At 38.6% G+C, this 23,809-nt stretch overlaps 3 protein-coding genes across 3 annotated transcripts in view; 1 reads left to right on the top strand and 2 right to left on the bottom strand.

The window, feature by feature from the left end:
- Positions 1-2,044: 2,044 nt before the first annotated feature.
- LOC119546230 lies at positions 2,045-10,482 on the bottom strand. The gene is made up of 8 exons (XM_037852374.1): positions 9,770-10,482; positions 9,030-9,686; positions 5,698-6,255; positions 5,012-5,630; positions 4,211-4,331; positions 3,963-4,110; positions 3,354-3,905; positions 2,045-2,870 (listed from the first exon to the last, which is right to left on the bottom strand). Exons 1-8 carry the CDS (start codon positions 10,428-10,430, stop codon positions 2,215-2,217), a joined length of 3,972 nt encoding a protein of 1,323 aa, XP_037708302.1. The 5' UTR covers positions 10,431-10,482; the 3' UTR covers positions 2,045-2,214.
- LOC119548786 (chitinase-like protein Idgf2) lies at positions 4,903-8,229 on the bottom strand. The gene is made up of 3 exons (XM_037856352.1): positions 8,058-8,229; positions 5,698-6,255; positions 4,903-5,630 (listed from the first exon to the last, which is right to left on the bottom strand). The coding sequence occupies exons 1-3, from the start codon at positions 8,164-8,166 to the stop codon at positions 4,975-4,977; spliced, it is 1,323 nt and encodes a 440-aa protein (XP_037712280.1). The 5' UTR covers positions 8,167-8,229; the 3' UTR covers positions 4,903-4,974.
- Positions 7,175-23,809, top strand: part of LOC119548785 (leucine-rich repeat-containing protein egg-6) — a 62,523-nt gene continuing 45,888 nt past the window's right edge. Inside the window, exon 1 of the mRNA XM_037856350.1 lies at positions 7,175-7,343. The gene's annotated coding sequence lies outside the window, so the exon portion shown is untranslated. The remainder of the gene's footprint in view (positions 7,344-23,809) is intronic.

Raw genomic sequence — 23,809 nt, 5'->3', positions numbered from 1 at the left:
TTGCTGTGCTGGTAACAACTGCATTGTATTAAATATTTATTTTATTAAAAGATTACCGCATTTTCAGTAAGAACGTAATATGTCATCACCAATTCTTTCGAGTGCATTTCGACTTTGGTTCTGTTTTGGGTTATATTATGGAACGGTGGCCAAAACAATGCCGTGTTTACAACTTGTACGCTATGCAAGTGGCATGCTCATGCCCACCACTCCCCTCCCTGCTACCATAGCCCCCATAGCCATCCAAAATCCATGCCCTTTAGGCCCTTAACTCGGAGTCTGGGAAGCTGAAGCTGCTTGGCCCGGCCGAGAGTCTCGACTTCTGCCACTAATGGCATATTTTGCATTCCAATAAGGCATTGCGCCAATTGCAAATAATTTCCGAGTGTATAGTCAGCTTAATAAGATCACGATTCCCAGATAAGCCGCCTAGATAGCAACTAGGACTTCCAGCAGGCTCCAAGGGTTTGAATTTGGTTAACAGTGGTTAGGGTAAGTGTGGGAGATCCAGACAAACAGCATATTCATAAGGAGGAAATTCTCCAGTTGGCCAGAGATTATTAGATAAATATAGAAGGAATTTTAAGGTATTTCAAGTTGGGGTTCGTTGACTCTATATCAGAGATATATTTTTATGAAAATAAGTTTAAAAACTTTAACAATTAGGATATTAGAAATATATTATTAATTTGTGTTTATTGGACTTCGTATAGTTTTTAAAATATTTTCTAAAACTCACCAGTGCATTTCAATTAAACGCCATACATAAGTTGTACTTTTTAGTATTTTCAAAAATATTACTTTTTTAATTATTGATAAATAAGTTAAATAGATGTTTAAGCTTGAATTTTTAATAATTTATTTTATATGCCAAGATTTTTTTGCCGTCTGAATTTTTTTTAAAGATATTTTAAGTTCTACTCTCAAAAGAGTATGACCAAGTCATTGAGTGCCTTGCAAATGCCCAAGAAACAATAACTTAATTTAGTTGTCTTACATCGTGTCGTTGTCGTCGCCAGTCGAGGCAGTCGGTCCAGACACCCCCGATCCGGGTCCATGTGGCCACAGTTCACTGTAGTGGCAACCTTTGCATGGTGGTATGTCAGCAATTCTGTAAACAGGGGAGACACACGGTCCTCGGGGGGAAGTCCAGTCTCGTGGTGGAGTACGCATATGGATCGCGGTTCGGTTTGGCTTTTTCGGAGTCGCGTATGTAGCGCCAATTACACAAAAGCCAACTTAAGTAGTTCCAACTCTTTGGGCCTCTGTGGCGAAATCTGTAAATCTGAGCAGGGGCCACAAAAAGAGAGGAAAATCGGCAAAGAAAAAACCACCGCAAAATGCCATTTGACCAAGATGGGTCCGAGATGATAAAGCGACCGATTCGCCCAGACGTGGGCGCCAAACAATTCAATGCAAAAGGGGCAATTAAACCAGAGGAAAGACAACGATATACGTAAAAAAATCTAGGGTCCTAGCAGGGATCTTGAAAAAATTGTAAGTTAGTTAAGACAACAATTCAAATACATGTTCATTAAATTTGCAAAATGTATTATTATTATGTACTATGTATTATTAAATATAATAGATTTTTAATTCATAACTAAAATATTAAGTTGTTCAATATTTTTAGGCACCAGCTTTATAAAGTACTTTTTTTTAGTATTGATGTTTTAATAAGCAAAAATAAAACGAACAAAAACCAGATATTTAAAAACCATTAAATTTGTTATACTATTAAATATCATAAAAAATCTAGTTTCGTCTGTCTTAAAAAATTCTAAAGTCCGACAAAACAACACCAAATGTATAATAAATTTTAAATGTATTAATAAAATATTAAGTACATTTTTAATTTTGCTCTTATTAAATATTGTAAGTGAAAATGGTGTAATCAAACAGTACTGTTAAACCAAAATAAAGAATAAAAAATAAAGAAATTGCACTTAGTTGATTATTAGCTAAATGTTGCTACCTAATTTTCCTCTCAGTGTATTGATCTACCCACCATTCCCCTCCTCCCTTGAAGACCAAGCCCATCGAATTAATTTGCGGTGCATTTTAGTTTACAACTTTGTAATTAATTTGCAAAAAGGGACAGACACAGAAGGAGGCCTAAAGCCACCGATCGGTTGACATTTGTTTTAGCTGCCCCACAATTTTCCTTGTGACATTTGCATGCTGGTGATGTCTGGATTATGGTCTGAATTGGGCTTAGAGAAGTCTGTACTTGATGGCACGCAGCATGGGGAATCTATCCTGGGTGCACTGACCACGGAAGTCGTCTTGGGTTAAATCGAACAGTGCCACTCCTCCCAGATTCCTGTCCCTGGCGTATTTTGCCTTTCCAGAGGCCGAATCCGGATCATCGTAGCTGATCCATAGTCCGTGATCTCCATTCTCATCGGCGGCACGGAAGGCGTAGCTGCCATATCGTTTTGTGGGATCGATAACTCTTTTCACCGGGGCACCCGGTCCTCTGGCATTGGAGTTACCCGGGTTCGGCATCAGCTGGCAGATCTCAGCCCAGTTGAGGAGGCCTTCCTTTTTGCTCTGAGGTCCTGCTGGTGCAGGTCCTTCGGTGTCATGAACCACTGGCATTCCAGAGTCACCCGATTCCTTGGTCATCTTCCAGGTCCTGCCATAGGTGGCAACTCCTATATGGATCTTATTGGCAGGCACTCTCTGGAGCAGCCAGTGTTCCATTTGGAAGTTCAGATTGTAGTGTCCCAAGCGATTATCTCCAACGGCCCCGTAGGTCGGCGCCGAAAAGTCCGCCTCCTCGGGATTGCGTTGCGGGGTCAGGAAGTCAAAGGTTCCCAGGTTGATCAAGTCCAAGCTGGGAGCAATCGATGGGGCATCGTAGTACCCTAAAAGAAAGAGGAATTTAATGGCTTGATGGTACCAAAAGCATTATATAATATTATATAATTACTTGTACAAAAATAAATTGTTACCATATCATATCATATCTTATAATATCATTAGTTCTTCTATTTTAATTTTAGACATTATATTATTATTATTATAGAATAATATATAATAGCTTGTATAAAAATATATTGATACCATATCTCATCATATTATATTGTCATATATCATTGATATTATTAGATATCCAACTAGAGTTCATAAAGTATTAAATATTCTATATAACTACCCACAAAATAAAACCATTTTTATAGCCTAAACAAACAATTGCTTATAAAGTGATCAACAGTTCTGAATCAATTAAAAAAGTTTGTTATATCAGTGGGTTTCATCGTTATTAAGTGACGCAAATAAACCGCATTTTGACTCATCAAATTACACCAGTTAGTTGGAACAAATAATGGAGTTGTTTGTATACTTACAGCTTGAGTTAACATTTGGCAAAACAGTGAGACTGAGCAGCAGATTATTTTGTTTCAGAGCGGCACTTAGGTCCTTGATCAGGGCAGTCACCTGAACTTTGTGGGTATCCGATTCGGTATCCACGATATAATCGCCGGTGAAGAACTTCTTGAAACTCTTCCAGGCGGAACCAACATCGCCGTGAACTTTGCGGGGCTTATTCCGGGGAAGTTGGAGGGCCAAGTCCAGACCGTCGAAATTATAACGCCTCACTAAATCCCGAGCGGATTCGATGAAGCGCCTATGACCCTGCTGTCCCGACTCCAAGAGTTTAATATACTGGTTGCCATCGTTCAGATCGGCATCTCCACCAACGCTTAACAGGAACTTGATGTGGGGATAGCGATCCTTCAAACTGGTGATCTCTGCCAAATGGCGCTGTTCGAGATCCAATCTCTTGTTAATGCTCTGCATTTCGTAGTTATCGGCATTAACACCCGCATAACCGTAAATTAAATGGGTGCAGAATTGCAGGGCCAGCTCTATGTCGGTCATCGAGAACTGAGCCAGGCCTGAAAGGGGGGCTTACAAATTAGAAAATTTTATATATTTAATTGAAAAAAACTTACCCTGACGCTGGAAACCCTGAGAGTCGTAGAAACAAACCAGATTAGAGGTGGCGCTCACTTGGTATTGAGCCAAAACAGCCAGACTCAGTGCCAAACTGAGCCACAGAGAGCCAGTCATCTTTGCAGAGAGAGAGATAAACCCAGAGAGCTATGCGAAATCCAAATATATACTATAAACTTGGGAGGTATTATTTTGTAACAGTCCGCCGCCGGCGAGATGCGAAACTAAACTGAATTCGAAATGACACTTGGCTCTGGGAATTGGAATAAATGTGGACTGTGGAGCTTTTCAGTGGAACCACCTCAGCCCGATTCTCCGTAACGAACCCAAAACCCCGGACGAACAATAGCAAACGTAATTCGGAGGGGCTTATTATCAACGAAATTCAACGAAATTGTTTGTCTCAAGTGGCGGCTGACATCGGGTTCAATGAGATCACCTCTCGGCTCGGTAATTTACACAAAATAAAAGAAAGCAGGAACATAAAGTACGTGTTGCTCGAGATAATACCGACCGACTCATAGTTTAAATAGGCTAAACCTACGGCTATTTATGGGTGCACCCACTGATAAGTCTGCAGTTTATAAGGTGTTGACGAATTAGCAAGGTCGTTACTGTTCGTTACTCATGCATAAAAATATCTAAATATTTAGCTCTAAAGTGGTTAAGGGATTTTGGAGGAGCTTACTATATTTATGGGCGGAATATTAACGATGTGATTTCAAGGTCCAATAAAAGTAGGCACTTAGCGAATAAGTGCAAAATAAATAAAAGTTACAAACAGATTCGGTTATGATGAATAATCACACTAAAAAGCTTTAACCATTAAACATTATAAAAGCAAGGTTTTAAAAATCAATGGGTACCCCAAAAATGCGTTATCAAAAATATGAATAATTGTTCAATAAGTTTTTTAAAGAGATAAGAATTTAATATTTCTCAAGGGCAAATTTCCATTATAGGTAAATCATTTATTAAAAGTTTATTTCCACATAACATTTTTGTTTGTTTCTACAGACGATATTTGATTGCCCGCAGGATGGGATACCTTTCACCCGTGCACTGACCGCGGAAATCATCGTAACTCAGATCGAACAGGGCCACGCCCCCTAGGTTATGGGCACGGACGTAGGATGCCTTATTGGAGGCTGCATCGGGATCATCGTAGCTCACCCAAATACCATCGGTTATTGAACCATCTACGGGGCGATAGGCGATGCCACCATATTTCTTGGTGGGATCCGAAATCCTTCGCAGTGGCGAATCGTTGCCCTTGAGGAATTGATTCTGGGGATTCGACAACTTTCCGCAGATTTCGGCATAGCTGAGTAGACCTGGCTTTTGGGATTGGAAACCCTCGGGAGCTGGTCCCTTGGTCTCAGGCACCACTGGAACTCCATCGAGACCCGAGTCCTTGGACAGTTTCCAGGCATTTCCATAGGTAGCCACACCCACGTTGATCCTATTCGCTGGGAATCCCTGTTTCAGCCAGTAGGTAACCTGGAATTCAGTGTTGAGATGCACCAAGCGATCCTTCGATCCATCGGGATGGTAGATGGGGGCACTATAATCCGCCTCCTCGGGGTTACGAGCAGGAGTCAGGAAGTCAAAGGTGGCCAGATTAACAAAGTCAACCAAGCCATTCAGGGCGGGAATGTCAAAGTACCCTGATTAAGAGGTTAACATTATTTTAAAGTTATAACTAAAATAGGAATATTTGTTTTAAGTACTTACAAGTAGAATTAACATTGGGTAGTACAGTGAGACTGAGCAGGAGTCCATCATTTCGCAGAGAGTCCTTGACATCCCTAACAAGAGCGGTAAACTGTTCCTTGTGAAGGTCGGACTTGGGATCCACTATATAATCTCCAGTGAAGAGCTTCTTGATACTCTTCCAGGCCAGTCCCAAGTCTCCGTGAACCTTCCTGGGTTTATTCTTGGGGAACTGATATGACAGATCCAAGCCATCAAAGCCGTAGTTCTTGACCAAGTCAAATGCAGATCGGATGAATCCCACTTGGCGAATCTTCTCGCTTTCCAGTAGCTCGATATATTTATTGCGATTATCCACCTCGATGTCGCGATCACCACCCACACTCAGCAGAACCTTCAGATGGGGATACTTCCTCTTAAAGGCGGTCACCTCGGAGAACTGATGCTTGTAGACATCCAGGTTCTCGTTCAGACTGTACGCCTGGAGGTTTTCATTCCGTAGTCCCGCGTAGCCGTATATCAAGTGGCTGCAGAACTGCAAGGCGATCTCCAGATCGGGATTGAGCAGCTTGCCCAGACCTGGAAAATTCGCAGTTTAAATGCGACAGATTGTATTATTTACTATGCACGAGATGTACGACAAACTGCACTTGAATGACAAATAATCCGAGATTCGGAGAGAGCATTGTTGTGGGGGACTTTAATCTGGGCACTGAGATCTGACACCCAACACTCTCGCTCTCGACGAGATCAGCGGGTTTACCCCCTGAGTGCCCCAACGCCCCCTACCGGAGACTGATCCATTGTCTCGTCGACTTCAGTGGCTTAATTGAACGCCGACAGTGTGAGCCCAGCGAGCGGTTTATTATGGTTCGACTCGGGTGCGGGGCACAGTGGGGCGAGAGAAGCCAAAAATATTAGGGGTAGTAAAACTTTAAAAAATAATTGCTGTTTTAAAAAAATAAAAAATGATTTTCGAGACTATTTTAAAATATTTCGAATATTATTTTTAAAAAATTGTAAGATCACTTAAGGAATATCTAACTTTTATAAAATAAATAAAACCTTGAACCTATTAAAAATAAATTATAAGAACACCGACACAGAACATCTAACTTTTTGATACATTATTATTCCGACTTTGTCTTTTTTAGTTAATGGAATTAAAGAAAAATATGTCTATGCTTAAACCCAAAAAGCTATGTTTTAACTTAGGTTATATAAAAAAAATATTTTTGTAGGACTATTTGTATTTATTGTCTTCTTCGTAAGCTGGAGTGCAGTTTTTTTTTTAGTTTGCCTTGCTTACTTTTATAATTTTTCTTTTTTATTAAAAGTGTTTTTTTTTAACCTCTTATTAAGTATTATTTATTATGATGATATGTTTTATTTTTTGCTTCAGTTTTTCCCTATTCTGAGGACACTGTGCCGCGCTGCTGAGTCACTTGGTGCTCTGCTTGCCACTTGTGTGGATCGCTGGTGGTGCCAAGTCAGCTTAAGTCCGCTGGCGGGGCAGTTGTCGTGCTGGACTCGCTGTGTGTTGAACGCTCTGGTTTTCATTTCGAATGCGTGGGATCGGCTCTACATATCGACTTAACTCAAAATAATCCACTAATTACCATTTTTCGGGTTCTCATTCAATAATTACTCCTTATTATTACTGTTTGGTAAGTTAACTCCACTTTAATAAGCTTGTTAACCCGCTGAAAGAAACTGCTATTTATGGGGATTTGTGGGGAGAAATCTCTGCGGGAGAGCCCGTTTGTCTGCGTTATTTTGAAAAAAACTTGTCTGATAAGCCACTGACCTCTATAGAACTAGCTTTGTCTCTCTGCTTCTCTCGCCCAGCGATAAGCACTGCAAGCTGAATTAAATGAAGTCCGAGTTTTGTTTTGAATCACAAATGGTTATGTAACTTGATTAGCATGCTTTTGTTTTCTATTCGTTTGTAAATTTGGCACATGGTAATCAAAAGTTGTGCTAGTTTTGGTCGGGTTTTGTGGGCTTTAGCTCAAGCCTATTCGGACATTAACTATGAAAAAAACACATTTAAATATTTTATGACATTGTTTAGCTTGTCTATGGATATCTTAGTTGCTGGTGCTTAAATTTACATGAAAATAAGCTTGCAAATTAAGGTATATACTTATTGGGTTTATAATACTTTATGTTATTAAAATTTTTCTAATTTGTTTGTTTACTTATTTAAGTTCTTATCATTGTCATATTCATTTCAATTTCTGTACCAAAATCTATTGTTAGCAAGAAGCATTTTTCAGCTTATTTCGTTGATAAACAAACCAGTACCTATGCACCAAATATACTTCGAATTTTCATTCATTTAAAATTTAATCTCTTGAGAATTTCGATCTGCTACTCACCTTCCCTCGTGTAACTCGAAGAGTCATAGTAGCAGACTAAATTGGAGGCGGCTTCTGTACTTGCCGCAAAAAGACACGCGACAATTGTAAACCAGACCCAGGGCTTCATGGTGCCGGGGATATATCTCAATAAACACAACCGCAGACCAGATCAAATGAAATCGAACTGAGACTGAAGTCGAAATGGAAACCGAAACCGAAACTCAGACCGACGACAAAAAGCTTGAACAGAGCTTTAAGAGGGGGAAATACTCATGACCAGAGTCGAGCTTGGTTTACTTATTCTCGCAATGACTTAATTGTGTACACACAAGTTAATGACGATGATTGCGATGAGGCAGACGCAGGGTCAAGACTTTGAGACCTCCAATAACAAAAAACAAGACAATAATCTGAAGACATTGAAACGCGCCTGCTGATTAGAATTCAAAAATCGTATTTCAGATTCATTTCGCAAGTAAATATAGAACTTAAAGCGTTGGAAATGCCCATCTACCGGATGATATAGTTTATCGCACGCACTAAATCAGATTATTTTGCACATCGGAAGTACATTGAAAATTTGGGATTATTATTTACTTTACAGAAAAACAAAAATTCATATTTGAAATTGTTAGTATATGTATAAGTAATATTCGGGAATTCCCATTTCGGTGTTCACATATTACATTCTTACGATTTTAAAAATTATTTTCTTATTTAAGCAAAGTGTTTTATTTTTTTCCATGCAATTTTTAACTTATAAAATAATTCATCTTCTTAATTAAGAAATTTGTGGAGATGCAATTTTTTTTGTGAATGATTTTTATGTTCCTCTGATTTTTCCCTATTGTCAAATTTGTAATTCCCCTTATCACCATACATATACGAACTGATGAATTGTGATGGTTAAAAATTTAGATTTTATTTAAGAAGCTAACATTGATCTGGACACAAAATATTAAGCTATTAGAGATAACAAAGAAATATTCTAGCCCATGAAGTATTTTATGGATCGCACAATGGGGAACTTCATGCCAGTGCAAAGTCCCCGGAAGTCATCGTAACTCAAATCGAATACGGCAACTCCGCCGAGACCTTTGCCCCTGACATATCCTGCTTTTATTCCAGCAAAATCTGGGTCATCGAAGCTCACCCAGAAACCATAATCCCCATTTTCATCCGCCGGACGGAGGGCGTAATTTCCGTATTTCTGGGTGATATCTGTGACCTTGCGGAGGGGCGCATCCTTTCCTCGATACAGGGCGGATGAATTCTGCGATATTTTGCCGCAAATCTCAGGCCAACTTAGCAATCCCTCGGAACTCTGGATTTGCTCACCTCCTGGAGCAGTTCCAAATGTCTCGTGAACAACTGGAGCTCCACTCAGTTCGGAATTCTTGGTCAATTTCCAGGCCCTGCCATAACTGGCTATACCCAAGTTTAACTTCTGGGCGGGACAATGATTTTGGAGCCAGTAATTAACCTGGAACTCAACATTCAAATGAGGCAAGCGATTCTGTTCGTCCAGGAAGAATATGGGGGCTGTATAGTCGGCCTCTTCGGGATTTCTCAGGGGGGTGAGGAAGTCAAATGCAGCCAGGTTAATATAATCGAACTGGGGATGCAGTTTGGGGACATCAAAGTACCCTGAAAAATATAATATTTAAAATTCTAATAATATTTCTTATAACAACATTTAAAATATATACTTTTCCCTTATTTATACTCACAAGTGGAATTCACATTGGGCAGCACTGTCAACGAAAGCATAAGACTAGCAGATCGGAAAGCATTTTTGAGATTCCCCACGAGATCGGTGAACTGTGACTTGTGCTCTTCCGCCTGGGGATCCACTATAAAGTCACCGGTAAACAGTTTCTTGAACGACTTCCAATAGGTTCCAATCGATCCGTGTACTTTTCTGGGTTTATTGCGGGGCAACTGAAAAGCCAGATCAAGGCCATCGAAACCATTTCTTTTCAGCAAGATCATGCTGCTATCTATGAAATTCTGCTGGGCTGTGCGATTTGCCTCCAGAAGCTCTATATACTTATTGGGATGAGCCAGATCCACATCGTGATCGCCACCCACACTGAGGAGAATTTTCAGTTGAGGAAACTTCTGACGCAGGGCTGTAATGTCCTTGTAGTAGAACATATCCAGGTCCACGTTTAAACTGAATAACTCATGGGTTCCTGCCTTCAGACCCGCGTATCCGTAAACCAAGTGGGTGCAGAATTGCAGGGCCAATTCCAGATCGCTCGTATGCATTCTGGCCTGACCTTCGCGCAAATACGAGGCCGAGTCATAATAACAGATCAGATTGCTGGCAGCATGGGTTAAACTCGACACACTGAGCAAACCCAGCAAGTAAAATAAATGAAATCTCATTTCTACGCGCAGAATACGTCCTGACTTTATGACTGATAATTAGCAACTGAAATCTCAATCAGAAGCTTTTAAGTTCAGCTGTTGAAACTCGCTTATCTCACAGTTCTGCCGATGATGCCATTATCAGGTTTTCAGGTATTACGTAGTTCCTGTCAATGTTTTCCAATGTTATTGCGTGTTTTTGTCAGCTCAGATTGTTTACGAATCGTCATGACTCAACTTTTAGGTGGTATTTTTTATGAGAATATATTTCACGTTTTTAGTGAGTGCCGCGGACCTTAGATTGACTTATGATAATAATAGAATTAGATAGAATAGAATCTTACACCTGAAAATATAACGAATAAAAATATAATAGTTAAAAAAGTTATTATAAAATATCATTTCTTATGAAGGTCATGAAAAATCTTGTGCTGAACTTTCCTAAAAACCTAAAGTCGAAAGGTGTACTTTTTAAATCTTTAATTTATTTATTAAAAATCAAAATCGTTGTAGATTCTACCCAATAAGCTTCCATAAAACTTGTCATAAACGGGTTCACTCTTATTAATTTAATATCTCTGATTACCGGAATTCTAAACATTTTTTTGTGAATTACTTCTATTTGCGCATCATCATCGTCGTCATTAGGCTCTTGATGAAGGTGAAAGACTTTCAGTTACCTGACCCAGAACTGCGGCATCCGTAAGTAAAACCAGACTCTCGAATGGAGGACAACCTGCTGGGCTGCCGAATCTTCGGCAGCTGTTTTTGGATCCGCGGGGAGGCACTTAAATCAGAAATCAATTGAAGCATTAAATACCCCAAACAAAGCGGTGAAAGATGTTCCCTGGGCAAAAGTCGAAATGGGACAGGACGGCTAATGACAACAGTCACAACAATGCGATGGGGATGGATCCGATGCGATACGATACGATCCAACCGAACCGAAGTACTGTGTGATGTACTCTCGTATGTGACACAACCAATTAGACAAAAGGACGTGGCGGGTCCTTTCAGAAGAATGCGAAATAATCCTCACACGCTGCTTAGCGTTGACAATGAAAACTCGGAAAATCGGGGGAAAATCAGGGGGCGGGGCTGAAAGGCGTGTTCGTGCTGAGAGGCGGCATTATCCTCGAATGTCCTTGAATGTGTGTGTTTTATCCGCAGCCATATCTGTATCTGTGTCTCGCATTGTTGTTTGATTTATATCGGAGGCCCGGCTCATCATCATCTCATTGTTTGCCCCACACTACTTCTATGGCATATCATTGTGCCCCAGATAAAACCCATCCAACCACTTCTGACCTTAGCCCATGTCCACTGTCTATTAGCCACAAATCCCCATTTCCATCTGCAAAACTATTTGCTTTGGTCTTTTTGGGTCATTTTGTGTGTGTTTATTTCGGCTGGTTTCGATATCATCAATCAGTTAATATTTGCTCGGCAAATCGAAATCAATGCCAAATAGCTTAATGTGTGAAATAATGTGCTATATGGGCAGATTGTATTACACTTATAAGCTTTACAATGTGACTTTAGTTTTAGTGTACCATAAAAATAGGATTTTTCCTTATAAATAATATATATTCTTTCTAAACACATTATTTTTGATAATGCTATGATTCAAATGGATTTTTAAAGATTTCCACTAACTTAAGAAATATGCTTTGGTATAATTTTGATACTTTTTTAAAAGCAACATTAAGTACAATACAATATAAAACAATAAGTCCTTTAAGAACCCCTTTGTAAATAATCGAAAGCACTCGAATAATACCACTCAAGATTTTATTCACCTCCCTCCTAAGGAAAAACTTGAAATTGGTTTCCATTATTGCTCATTCTTTGGATCCCAACTTGGCTATAATTAAGTCCAATAATAATTTAAACAAATACCTCTGCCACCCCCAGGCTCACCTTCAGCCTCATTATCTCTGGCAGCAGGTGCAGAAAACCGCAAAACATTTGCCTTATTTCATATTTCTAATTAGACAGCCGACGCTTTTCCAAAGTTTTTGTAACCGGGCAGACAATGCAATGCCCGGAAGTACAGAGGAAAATTCAATTTTCACAAAACAATTGCCATTAGGCGAAGGTTTTCCTCGGTGGCCAGAGGAAAAGACGAGTGCTTTGCCCAATTGATGTGCCTAATCAGTTTATCTAAGGCACTTTTTTCATTTTTGGGGGGTTGCTGGCCAACAGGATATTCATCATTGTCAAATGTGCGGCTTGACATTTTCCAAAAAGGGGGCTTGGAAAAATGTAAACTTTTTTGAGGCAACTTTTGTCTTTTTTTTGAGGGTTGCCTTTGGCTGGCAATATAATTAGAAATTCATAATGAATTTTATTTGCTTTGGCCACAGAGTGAAAAAGAATGGAAGGAAAAAAGAAAACAGCACGCGGCAACGTCGCCTTGTCCAAATGTATTTTTTCGGTAATATTGACGCGCATTTTTGTGCAAATAAAATTAAAGCGCCCCCATACCATCCTCGCCCTTATGAACCCACCGCATAAACAGGCCGAGGCATATCAAATTATCAGTCAAGGGCTGGGCAGTAGTCAGTCATTCAGTCAGTCAGTCCATCAGTCGGAAATTCTGGGTCGAGCCTTGGATTTTTATATTTTTTGGGGGAGGCGTTATTGGTCTGGGGGATTTGGGGGTGTTAATGCGGCGTGCAGGTATCAAAGAGACGTTTGTGAAATGAAATTAAAAATTCTTGTTGATTTTAGCGAAAAAAGAAATGGATAAAGCGAAAAAATAGCTAAGGAATGAAGCTAATGATAAGGGCGAATATGATATACACTTAAGGAATTTATAAGAATTGTAAAAAAATAATAATACGTTTTTATACCCGTTACTCGTAGAGTAAAAGGGTATACTAGATTCGTCGGAAAGTATGTAACAGGCAGAAGGAAGCGTTTCCGACCCCATAAAGTATATATATTCTTGATCAGGATCACTAGCCGAGTCGATCTAGCCATGTCCGTCTGTCCGTCTGTCCGTCTGTCCGTCTGTCCGTCTGTCCGTCTGTCCGTCTGTCCGTCTGTCCGTCTGTCCGTCTGTCCGTCTGTCCGTCTGTCCGTATGAACGCTGAGATCTTAGAAACTATAAGAGCTACAATACTGGGATTAGGCATGCAGATTCCTGAGATTCCTGCGCAGCGCAAGTTTGTTTCAAAAGAGTGCCACGCCCACTCTAACGCCCACAAACCGCCCAAAACTGTGGCTCCTACAGTTTTGATGCTAGAACAAAAATTTTAACTGAAATGTATTGTTCTCATCAATACCTACCGACTGACTTAAAAAAAGTTTGCCACGCCCACTTTAACGCCCACAAACCGCCCACAAACTTCAAAAAATCGTAAATATGAACGCGGATATCTCGGAAAATATCAAAGATAGAGAAACGAGATTTCAGATTTAGATTCCGTAGGCTTGAGCGCAGCGCAAGTTTATTATGCGAATATGCCACGCCCACTCCAACGCCCACAAACCGCCCAAGTCTGTGGCGCCCACAATTTTCATGGTAGATAAAAAATTTAAACTGAAATGTATTGGTCTCGTCAATACCTATCGATTGATTTAAAAAAAACTTTGCCACGCCCACTCTAACGCCCACAACGCTTAAATCTGTCTACCGCCGGTAGGTGGCGCATTTGCTGCTTGCATATCTCCATTTTCCTTTGGTCCCTTTAGCTGAGTAACGGGTATCTGATAGTCGAGGTACTCGACTATAGCGTTCTTCCTTGTTTTTAATATATACAGTTCATTTCTAATATTATTTTTAAACAAACCTGCCATATAGTAGGTATATCTTATATAATAGCTCCATTATAAAACCCTCTGTTATCTTGTAGTATCTATAAGATAAAATAGGACAGTATAAAATTAATTACATATTTAATTCTTATCATTTAATATAAATAATATTATTAATTTTAATTATAGTTATATTCTAAAATAATTTTTTTTTGAGAGAACTTTTACAGATGTATAAAACATTTTTCACTGAAAACCTTATTTTTTAAGTCAAAATATCCGGTTTTCTTTGCTTTTGCAGAGTGCTGTTAAAGAATATAGCAAAGCTCTCCCCGAATTCTAATTTTTTAATGAGTCAAAGAGCGCTTCTTGGGCTATCCATGTCCACAGAGGGGTGTGAGCTTCATTCCAGGGAGTCAGTCAGTCCAGAAATCCCCCTGACAATTCCCTGAACTGTCATTCATTAGGTAAAGACATTTTGTAGCTGTCTTCATTAGAGCCCGGGCCTCAAAGTAAGTCTGGAATTTATCTATCTTTCAGCTAGGGTTTCCTGCTTGTTGCCGGGTCCGGAAATTGCTTTGGTTTTTGCGGATGACTACTTGGCGCCACATGTCACCAATACAAAAATTCCAAAAAAAACAACCCAACAGGACCTTGAAGGACTTCTCTTGGGCAGCAGAATGACCTTCGGTGTGTTGCTCATATTCATTATAAGCCCAAATAACTGTTGTCGTTGAGTGGCAAGTGTCAAAATACCATGATGGCCCGAAAAGGATTGTTACCATCCCGAGTTCCTCTCCTCGATGGCGCCTTCTGGTTTTCTGCTCAATTTGTTCTGGCGTCGATTTGGCCAAACTTCTCCCCTTTTGCCTGATTTTCCACTCCTTTTTGTGGGCTCGAGTTACCAGTTGCAGCTAACTGAGTGCTTATTGGCCTGGCTTTTGGTTCACCACTTGGCCCGGCTCATGTGTGATTTACCGGGGGAGCCCAGTGCCCGGTGCTCAAGTGTCAGCAGAAGCTGAAGGGAAACCCTAGTGGCGACCGGCGACTGGCGACAGTTGGCCCTGGCTCAGCATTAAGCCTCATTTCTGGCCAATTTTGCCCACACCTTCTGCTAACTGTTGCCGTAAATCAATATCGTCAATCTTTGTGGTCAATCACAATGCGAATTTTTGCCCACAAAAAAAAAAACCTAAGAATCAATTTCGGAATAGCATGGTAAATTTATGACATATTAGTTTTACCATCGAGTAAAGTAATCTTGATATTGAGAAATGGTATTTCTGGAATTTCCTAACTAAAGTTAGGAATTTTCACCACTAAATAATGTAAACTTGATATTAAGAATAGTATTTCTTGAATTTCCCCTCTTAAAAAGTTCTCTCAGAACCGAGAAAGCAATATTATATATATATTTTGAAAGTTTGTTCGTTTTGTAGCTATGCGAGGTGTAAGATTTTGTGAAGTATAGTACGGTACTTTAGGGCCAAAAAATCTTGGGTTCAACAAAAATATCCCTGCTTTGAATGCGAAACTTTATTTTAATTCTAAATGCTTCCAGCTTGTATCCACTTTCAAACTCAAATAGTCACTAATTAATTTCCCATTTTTTAATGAAACTCGCTGAAAACAAAAGAAAGTCGTTGCGGCATTAATTCATTGAAAAATATCATAAAAATCGAATGACAAAACAATGTCATAAATAATAATTAATGCCACTTAATGCACACTACCAACAACCAAAAAAGAGTTAATATAAATAAAAAAATATAAAACAGAACATAAATCTCATCTGAGAGGGAGAAAGCAGAGACAGACAAGTTGGTCATAAAAATGGTTTATAAGTCCATAAAAAGCAATTGTTTGCATTGTCCGTAATTGCATTAAAAAACCCAGAGAGCCATGTGGACACTCCAATAAATATTGATGGGGAATTGGTAAAAAAAAAGGGGAAAATGAAAATCTGAAATCGAAGCGTATGCATTTTTAATTTCGGACTTAACGCAGCATATAGAATGTAATTAAAACAGAATCTGATTAAATAAAAACAAATTAAGTGGTTTGTAAATAAATTGAAAAGCAAGTGGGTAAGCAAAAAAACAAGTAAATAAATTTGCGGCTTTTGTTATTGTTACATAAACTGCGTTAGCAATTTTTTTATTGCCTTTGATCACAAACAATGCATTAATAACATAAACCAACGGCTAATGATATAAAACAGAACTGTCTACACATTTTATAGGTTGTCTACTTTTCAAAACCTTTTAGAGAAACAAAAAAAAAAAATAATGACAACTTTTACTTAAGGGTAAGTTAAAATAATATTGTTACAGGACCCATTTTTCAAGTCTGGAGTTTTTCCGAGCTTCAGGCCAAATTTCAAAGACCATCCACATTTGTCTATTTTCCTATGCAAATCGTTCGATTTCGTTGGGGAAATGGAAATTCTGGGCCAAACTGAGGAATCACAACCCCTTTTGAGCATTATGCGTAATTCTAGAAATGTTTTTCTTAGCTTTGCTTATTTTTTAATTGCTAAGTTCTTATTTCCACCTCAACCCTTTTATTTCCCGGGCCAAAGCCTAAATCTCCTTCAGCCTTTCGACTGCCAGAAAGTTCAACGAAGTGTGTAAAGTTTTTCTTTCTCCAAAGGGAATGGGAAGAGCTGCTTTTGCATTAAATTTGTGTAAATGGATTTTGCTAATGGATCCAATAATTCATTTACAATTTTACTTTTTAGCCTGGCAAATGTTATTTGCGCCAAGGTAAATAGGAGTCAAGACGACTTGGCCGCACTTTTCTGCGGTCGCCATTTGGGGAGGAAGACAAAAGTGGTTTTGCTTAGCCTCGGCTCGGTTTTTGTTTTCGGGTGGTTTTGGTTCAGTCGTTATAGCCAAAGTGGTGGGAATGGCAAATTCCTCGGCTGAGACTTCTTTTAAGACTTTAAGCGCCTAAGAGGTAATTTTTCAGCCCAGCTTTCAGGATCAATTAGGCGCGTTTAAGGTCTAACTATTTGAAAATGGGCTGTGCTTAAAATAGTTATTTGTCCTTAAATGGAGAGGATACCAAATTATCAAACTATTTATCGTTAGTGCTAGTCTTTTGTAACGAAAAAAAATACAATCACAAAGTTAAACATAATTTTAATGGTCTTTTTTTAGAATTCTTTTTAGAATTTGACAATTTCTTTGTCTTTGTAAAATTATTATTACGTTGAAAAAAGAATTTATGACTCGGAATAGAATACCCTCATATTACCTTTTTTTGACAGGTAAAAAAGTAAGACCTAACACTACATTGAGAAATCGGCCCTTAGAATTTTTAAGATTGCCTTTTAGTATTAACAAAGTTAAATGTAATTTTATTAGACTTTACTTAACATAATTTACTATTTCAAATATTTATTCGTCTCTGTAATGTCAACATCACATTCTGAAAACAACTTAAGCATTCCAAGAATATAACCTCTTGTTAACTTTCTCAAACAGACAACAATCTTGAACCTTAAAATAAGAAATCGGAACTTAGAATTTTGAGGATAATCTTTGAGGATTATCAAAGTTAAATAAATTCTAATTCTTATTCTTTCTAAGGTTAACATTACATTGGAAAAACGAACGTGTGCATGTTAAGAGTATAACCTCGTGTTAACTTTATCTAACAGATAACAAACTAGAATCTTAATATGAGAAATCGGCCCCTAGAATTTTGAGGAACACCTGGCAACACTTTTTTATTGTTAATACATTTCCCCCCCAAATCTGCTGAAAGCTTTATCACTCCTTTATTTGCCGCATTTTCCCCTTAATCCGTGTCTTTTGTAACCTCCAGCGCGGAAAACAATTCCAAACACACAATTAAATATCATTTTTTACGCCCAATAAATTTGTTAAAAAATGCATGAGGCTGCGTGAGGTCGCCTTTGTGTGTGAGTGTCTGCTTAACAATATGAAAAATAAAGCTGACCGTTTTTTTCACACGCCAGACACGCAAGGATGTGGATCGGGGGATATACGTTTGTGTATATTATACATATAAAAGAGTTGCGGGCAGCGCGTGCTAAGGACCAAAAAAGGACCCACAACAATGAGCCTGAACGTCACTTTGTCTTTTTGTTGGCACACACATCTGTGTGTGTGTGAAAAATCACTGCCGCATAACGAAGGTCCTTCGTCGTTGTTGCTGTTGTTGCGCCATTATTTTGCTTAATTATTTACATGAGTAAACAGTTGAGAGTTCAGTTCGGTTCAGTTGCGCTGGGGATGAGCTGCGGATATAATTATACCCGTTACTCGTAGAGTAAAAGGGTATACTAGATTCGTCGGAAAGTATGTAACAGGCAGAAGGAAGCGTTTCCGACCCCATAAAGTATATATATTCTTGATCAGGATCACTAGCCGAGTCGACCTAGCCATGTCCGTCTGTCCGTCTGTCCGTCTGTCCGTCTGTCCGTCTGTCCGTCTGTCCGGATGAACGCTGAGATCTTGGAAACTATGAGAGCTAGGCTATTGAGATTTGGCGAGCAGATTCCTGAGCTTCTTACGCAGCGCAAGTTTGTTTCAGTAGAGTGCCACGCCCACTCTAACGCCCACAAACCGCCCAAAACTGTGGCTTCTACAGTTTTGATGCTAGAGTAAAAATTTAAACTGAAATGTATTGTTCTCATCAATACCTATCGATTGACCCAAAAAAAAGTTTGCCGCGCCCGCTTTAACGCCCACAAACCGCCCACAAACTTCAAAAAATCGTAAATATGAACGCGGATATTTCGGAAACTATCAAAGATAGAGTATTGGGATTTCAGATTTAGATTCCGTAGCCTTGTACGCAGCGCAAGTTTGTTATGCGAATATGCCACGCCCACTCTAACGCCCACAAACCGCCCAAGCCTGTGGCGCCCACAATTTTTATGCTAGATTAAAAATTTTAACTGAAATGTATTGGTCTCGTCAATGCCTATCGATTGATCCAAAAAAAAATTTGCCACGCCTACCCTAACGCTCACAATGCTTAAATCTGTCTTCCGCCGGTAGGTGGCGCATTTAAATCTCGCTTTGCTGCTTGCATATCTCCATTTCCCTTTGGTCCCTTTAGCTGAGTAACGGGTATCTGATAGTCGAGGTACTCGACTATAGCGTATTTCCTTGTTTTTTTCATATATTTATGATGTCCGCAGATATACTTAGAGAGCAAAAAAAATCAGGGGTAATTTTGTAATGAATTTTAAATAACATTTTGGCATTTACCGAATGGAAAAGGGGTACTTTAATATGTTTTCTAAGGGGCTGTTTATCAATGGTATGTTAAGGTTTTGGTATCTGCCAGAAAGAAGATAGCATTTGAAGATTCTGTGTTAAATTCGATGAATGAAATGAAGAGCCTTAACGTGACATTGAGAAATCGGCCCTTAGTTAATAATTTTTTTTCTCAGTCTATCCATCCTTTTAGTAATACTATTAAATATCTTTATATTTTTAATTTTTTTTAAACTTTAATTTTTCTTAAAATAAAATATGTTTTAAAATTCAAATTTTATTTTTTTTAGTGCACTCATGTGTAAATAACCGCAAGCGCGTCGTTTAAAAATTGGTCAAAAGCTCGCCTAATGGATGGCTCATTTTGTTTGCGGAGAATGAGTTTTCCCGAGGAAAATGCGGTGAAAGGGCCACGAAATAGATTGTGTTTGTGTGTGGGTTGTTGGGCTCTCACCTTTCTGAAATATATGTATATGCATTGAAATTTCCAATTCCATAAACCGGGAAACGCCTTCGAGATTCCTGTTTTCCCCCGGCTCGCTAATGTCTTTTTTCTGCAGCGAATCAAATCGAAAAGAGCTGAAAGCCATGGCAAAACTTGGCAGAAACTTCCAATCAGACTCAATTTGTTCCAACCAGAACCGCAATGAGAAGAGGAGATGGAAATGGAGATGGAGATGGCCAAGAAGACGGGAACATGGCTCACATGAAGCTCCTTGTCTCACCTCGTCCTCCGTTTCCGCCGCCTGGGCAATAATAATTTCAAAATTACAAATTCACAAAACGTACGCGAAATTATGCGCAATGTCTGCACCTTGGTTTGAAAACCCTCTTTTCCTCTACCCCTTGAGCCATCCTTACTGCGTCATCATCCTCATTCTCAAACTCCGGTGCCCTCGTGTATCTTTGTATCTTTCAGCTGCCATCTGCCGCTGCTTCTGCTGCTGAAAAAGCTGTGCCGCGCCTAAAGCACTTTTTATATTATATGTATTCACATTTATATATATAGATATTGATGTGGCGTATATATTGGGTATATATGCCGCCATGCCGTATCAAGGATTACATGTTGCGCAAGTCGGGCCACATCCTCACCTCTGTCTTGGCACAGTGGGAATATTATATTACTGTATCTTTTACTTAACAATATAGATCAGTTTTGGTATTCCTTAAAAAAATAGTCATCATAAATCTGTGTGACATCTAATGTTTTAAGAAACATTTCTGTTCTAGGATTCATTTTTTTTTTAACAAAAAATACCTCTCATATAATTAGTAAAAAACATTCCTAGGAAACAAGGATCATCAATAAATAATAAATCCATCGAAGTAATTCAATATAAGGCAGCCTTTTATTAGCTTCCGCATTCCTTGTATCATCTTTATTGGCTACTAAAATTATGAACACTCCATTTTTAATAGCCATAATTAAAAATGAAATAGTTTTATCGACCATTTTTCACCATCCGATCCTTAATTTCCGCCATTAAAAACTGCCCAGTTACACCACTGTGTCGCGTCTCCATTTTCGTCTTGTATAAAATGCATAAAATTCACATTTAGATGGTGCTCTGCGGCCTGCAACTGCGACTGCCGGCTTCCATGTTTCCAACTTCCCCCATAATTCCCCCCGATCCGATACGATCCGTCTATAACTGGCATTCATCATTCATTCATTGCCTCCACACCAACGGCAGACTGCGATTTTTCATAGCAAATATGGCGAAGTCGCGAATCGCGAGAGTTGCTGTTGCTTGTGCGGCTTTTCGAGTCTGCAAGAGTTTAGGTCTTTCAGTCCTCGAGTCAATCAAATGCCCCAAGTTCATTACGAACTGCCAGAGTGGTTGGGTGAGTAATAAGTGTCGGGTCTTCTCTCCATAATAGTTGGCCTGCCTATCTGTCTGCAATACACGGAAAAAATAGATTTGATTTGTTTTTAAACCATTTTGAAATTGGTTTTTAATGGAAGGGAATAAATCTGATTTTGACGAATGCTTACTTAAGTAATAAAATTTATTCCATTCATAAGCTTATATATTTATTATAATCATCTTCAAATTATAGATGTAATGTCAGACTTTTATTATTAGTTCTTGTACGATTATAGAAAATATTATTATTACGATTTTTAATGTGGTGTGGTGTATTAAAAACCCTTTTAATTTTTACTAGTGGTTACAAAGAGTTTTTTTTGGTAGTACTAGAAGTTTTTAAATGATGATACCCCAATATTTAAATCTTAGGTTTTCAAGATAACATGTTAAGTGTGTTTTTTGGTACATAAATAATATTTAATTTTTTTCTAAATCCAACACAGTAACAGAAAATTATATTATAACGACTTTTAAAAGTATCTTTCTATTTACTTATGCTTACATAGGGTTAGTTTGGTAAAACAAGAAGCTTAATAGATGATAACCCAATATTTAAGTATTAGGTTTTCCAGATAAATACATATTCAGATTTATAGATCACATTACCTTAATTAAAAATCCAAAAATTCTTATAAATACCTCTTGAGTATTTGGGCTATTCTTTTTTTCTCTGCATGGAATAGTTGGCCAAGTCTTGGGCATAGATCAGGTTAGTTCGCTGCCACCTTCGTCCATTTTCGGCTGCTACTTTGTTGGCCGTTTGGCTGTTGGCCTGGTCCGGAGTCGGAGTCGGAGTTTGAGTCGGGTTGTTGTTGCCTCTGCTGATGGGGATGTTGATGGGCTTGATGCATGTTGTGTTAGCTTCTGTTGTTGATTTGGAATGCAGTTTGGCGGTATGGCCCGGGGCCATATTTCCTGCTCCTGCATCCGCAGCTCCGCATTTTGCATTTTGATTACTTTTTTTCCTCTTTTATTTTGCTCGACTGTAGTAGTTGGAAGTTTCGATTTAGTTTTTGTGGCTTATAGTGAGAGAGAAGTGCAGATATTTACTATATATTTTCTATGGTTGAACATTTTCCCTACGCTTTGAAAAGAACCGAAAATTCAGCACTTTGCCAACAATTGGCCAAAAAGGAAAACTTTTCGACTAACTTTTTAATGGCCACGAAGAGGGAGAGCTTTTAACTGTAATTAGGAAACAGGCGATGTTACCACATTGAGAAAAAACCTTTACATTTAAATACATTTAAAAAGAATCAACCATAAATATTGCTTTAAAAAAACTAACAAAATTAACTGGAGAGGGAAAAATATAATTTCAATTGGTTAATGATATAAAAATGTTCTTAATAATATTTTTATTGTTTCGCCATGTGCAGCACTGGCAAATATATTCCGCTACACACATTTAAAATGCTGTATATTTATGGTGAACATATTAAGGAAAAACTCAGCTCAATTTTCGTGAGTTCCGCTTGGCATGCAATTTGAAAATTTTCGCAATTTCGCTTCTGGTTCGTTGCCATTTTTCCTGCTTTTCTGTTTCGAGCAATGACATAAATTTATTTGGGTTTCTCGTGTTCGGTCGGCGCACAAAAGTTGATGCCACAAAATGGCGTCTGGCCGGGGGAAATTGTTGCATGCATTTGCATATTTTCTGCATCGGCTTGTCCCGCAAAAGAGCGAGTGCGCGACATTTTATTCGGAAAAGTGCAGGCCCACTCACTCCACTGCCAGGGCCCAAAAAATTTTCCCTTTTTCCTGGCCATAAAACATTGCCCAGCCCTGTGCCAACATGGCCAAAATGGCGTTGGGGAAAATGTCAACCATGTGCAAAAAGGCAAACATCACTGGGCGGAGGGCCGCCAGTAGCAAGTACCAACCGGTTGAACTACGACTATTTCCCAGGGCACAGTGGTTCGGGAAGATTTTGTTAATATGGATCAGAAGCCTAAGAACTTGTTATGGTATTCTCATAAATATAAAGTAATTACAATGAAATGGCGATCGAAATAATCATATTTCCTCAGCTGGCATAAATGTGTCAACGGGCAATCGAGAAAACGGATAACTGCCTTGCAAATGAACAACTATATTAAGTTTTAAAAAAGTACCCAAGGTTCTTAAGCTAAACAAAAATTTTTTTATAGTAAAAATATTTGTTGTGAAACTCTATAAAATCTTTCGAAATTTTTTTTTTCATTTAGGATTAAATATCTATTTATCTTTCAATTACATTGCAACCCATACTATTATATAAAAAAATTTTAATGTTAAACAAAATATAAGAAGTTATATTTTTAATTGAACATGAATATCTTAATTGATCTTAAAATATTGTTACAACTTTGGAATAGGCACTCATTTTTTGAATCATTTTATTTTTGTTCATTCCCTAAAAGTAAATTTAACTATGTGAAATGGTCAAGATCATGATCTAGGGACCACTGTACATTTGGGCGGGTAATCAGCCAACCAAAGCGACGGCCATGCGATGTCCAATGCC

Source organism: Drosophila subpulchrella, chromosome 2L (genome assembly GCF_014743375.2).
Source record: "Drosophila subpulchrella strain 33 F10 #4 breed RU33 chromosome 2L, RU_Dsub_v1.1 Primary Assembly, whole genome shotgun sequence".
Taxonomy (NCBI): Eukaryota; Metazoa; Arthropoda; class Insecta; order Diptera; family Drosophilidae; genus Drosophila; species Drosophila subpulchrella.
This window is presented reverse-complemented; position numbering and strand designations above follow the sequence as displayed.

Excerpts from the sequence above, each read along its gene's own strand:
- LOC119548786 (XM_037856352.1), bottom strand. The coding sequence starts at position 8,166 with ATGAAGCCCTGGGTCTGGTTTACAATTGTCGCGTGTCTTTTTGCGGCA. Across the intron at positions 6,256-8,057 it reads TTCGAGTTACACGAGGGAAG|GTCTGGGCAAGCTGCTCAAT; the intron begins GTGAGTAGCAGA and ends CGAATTTTCCAG. Across the intron at positions 5,631-5,697 it reads ACCCAATGTTAATTCTACTT|GGTACTTTGACATTCCCGCC; the intron begins GTAAGTACTTAA and ends CCTCTTAATCAG.
- LOC119546230 (XM_037852374.1), bottom strand. The coding sequence starts at position 10,430 with ATGAGATTTCATTTATTTTACTTGCTGGGTTTGCTCAGTGTGTCGAGT. Across the intron at positions 4,332-5,011 it reads GGTCAGTGCACGGGTGAAAG|CCCCTCCGAATTACGTTTGC; the intron begins GTATCCCATCCT and ends GTTGATAATAAG. Across the intron at positions 3,906-3,962 it reads TCAGGGTTTCCAGCGTCAGG|GCCTGGCTCAGTTCTCGATG; the intron begins GTAAGTTTTTTT and ends CCCCCCTTTCAG.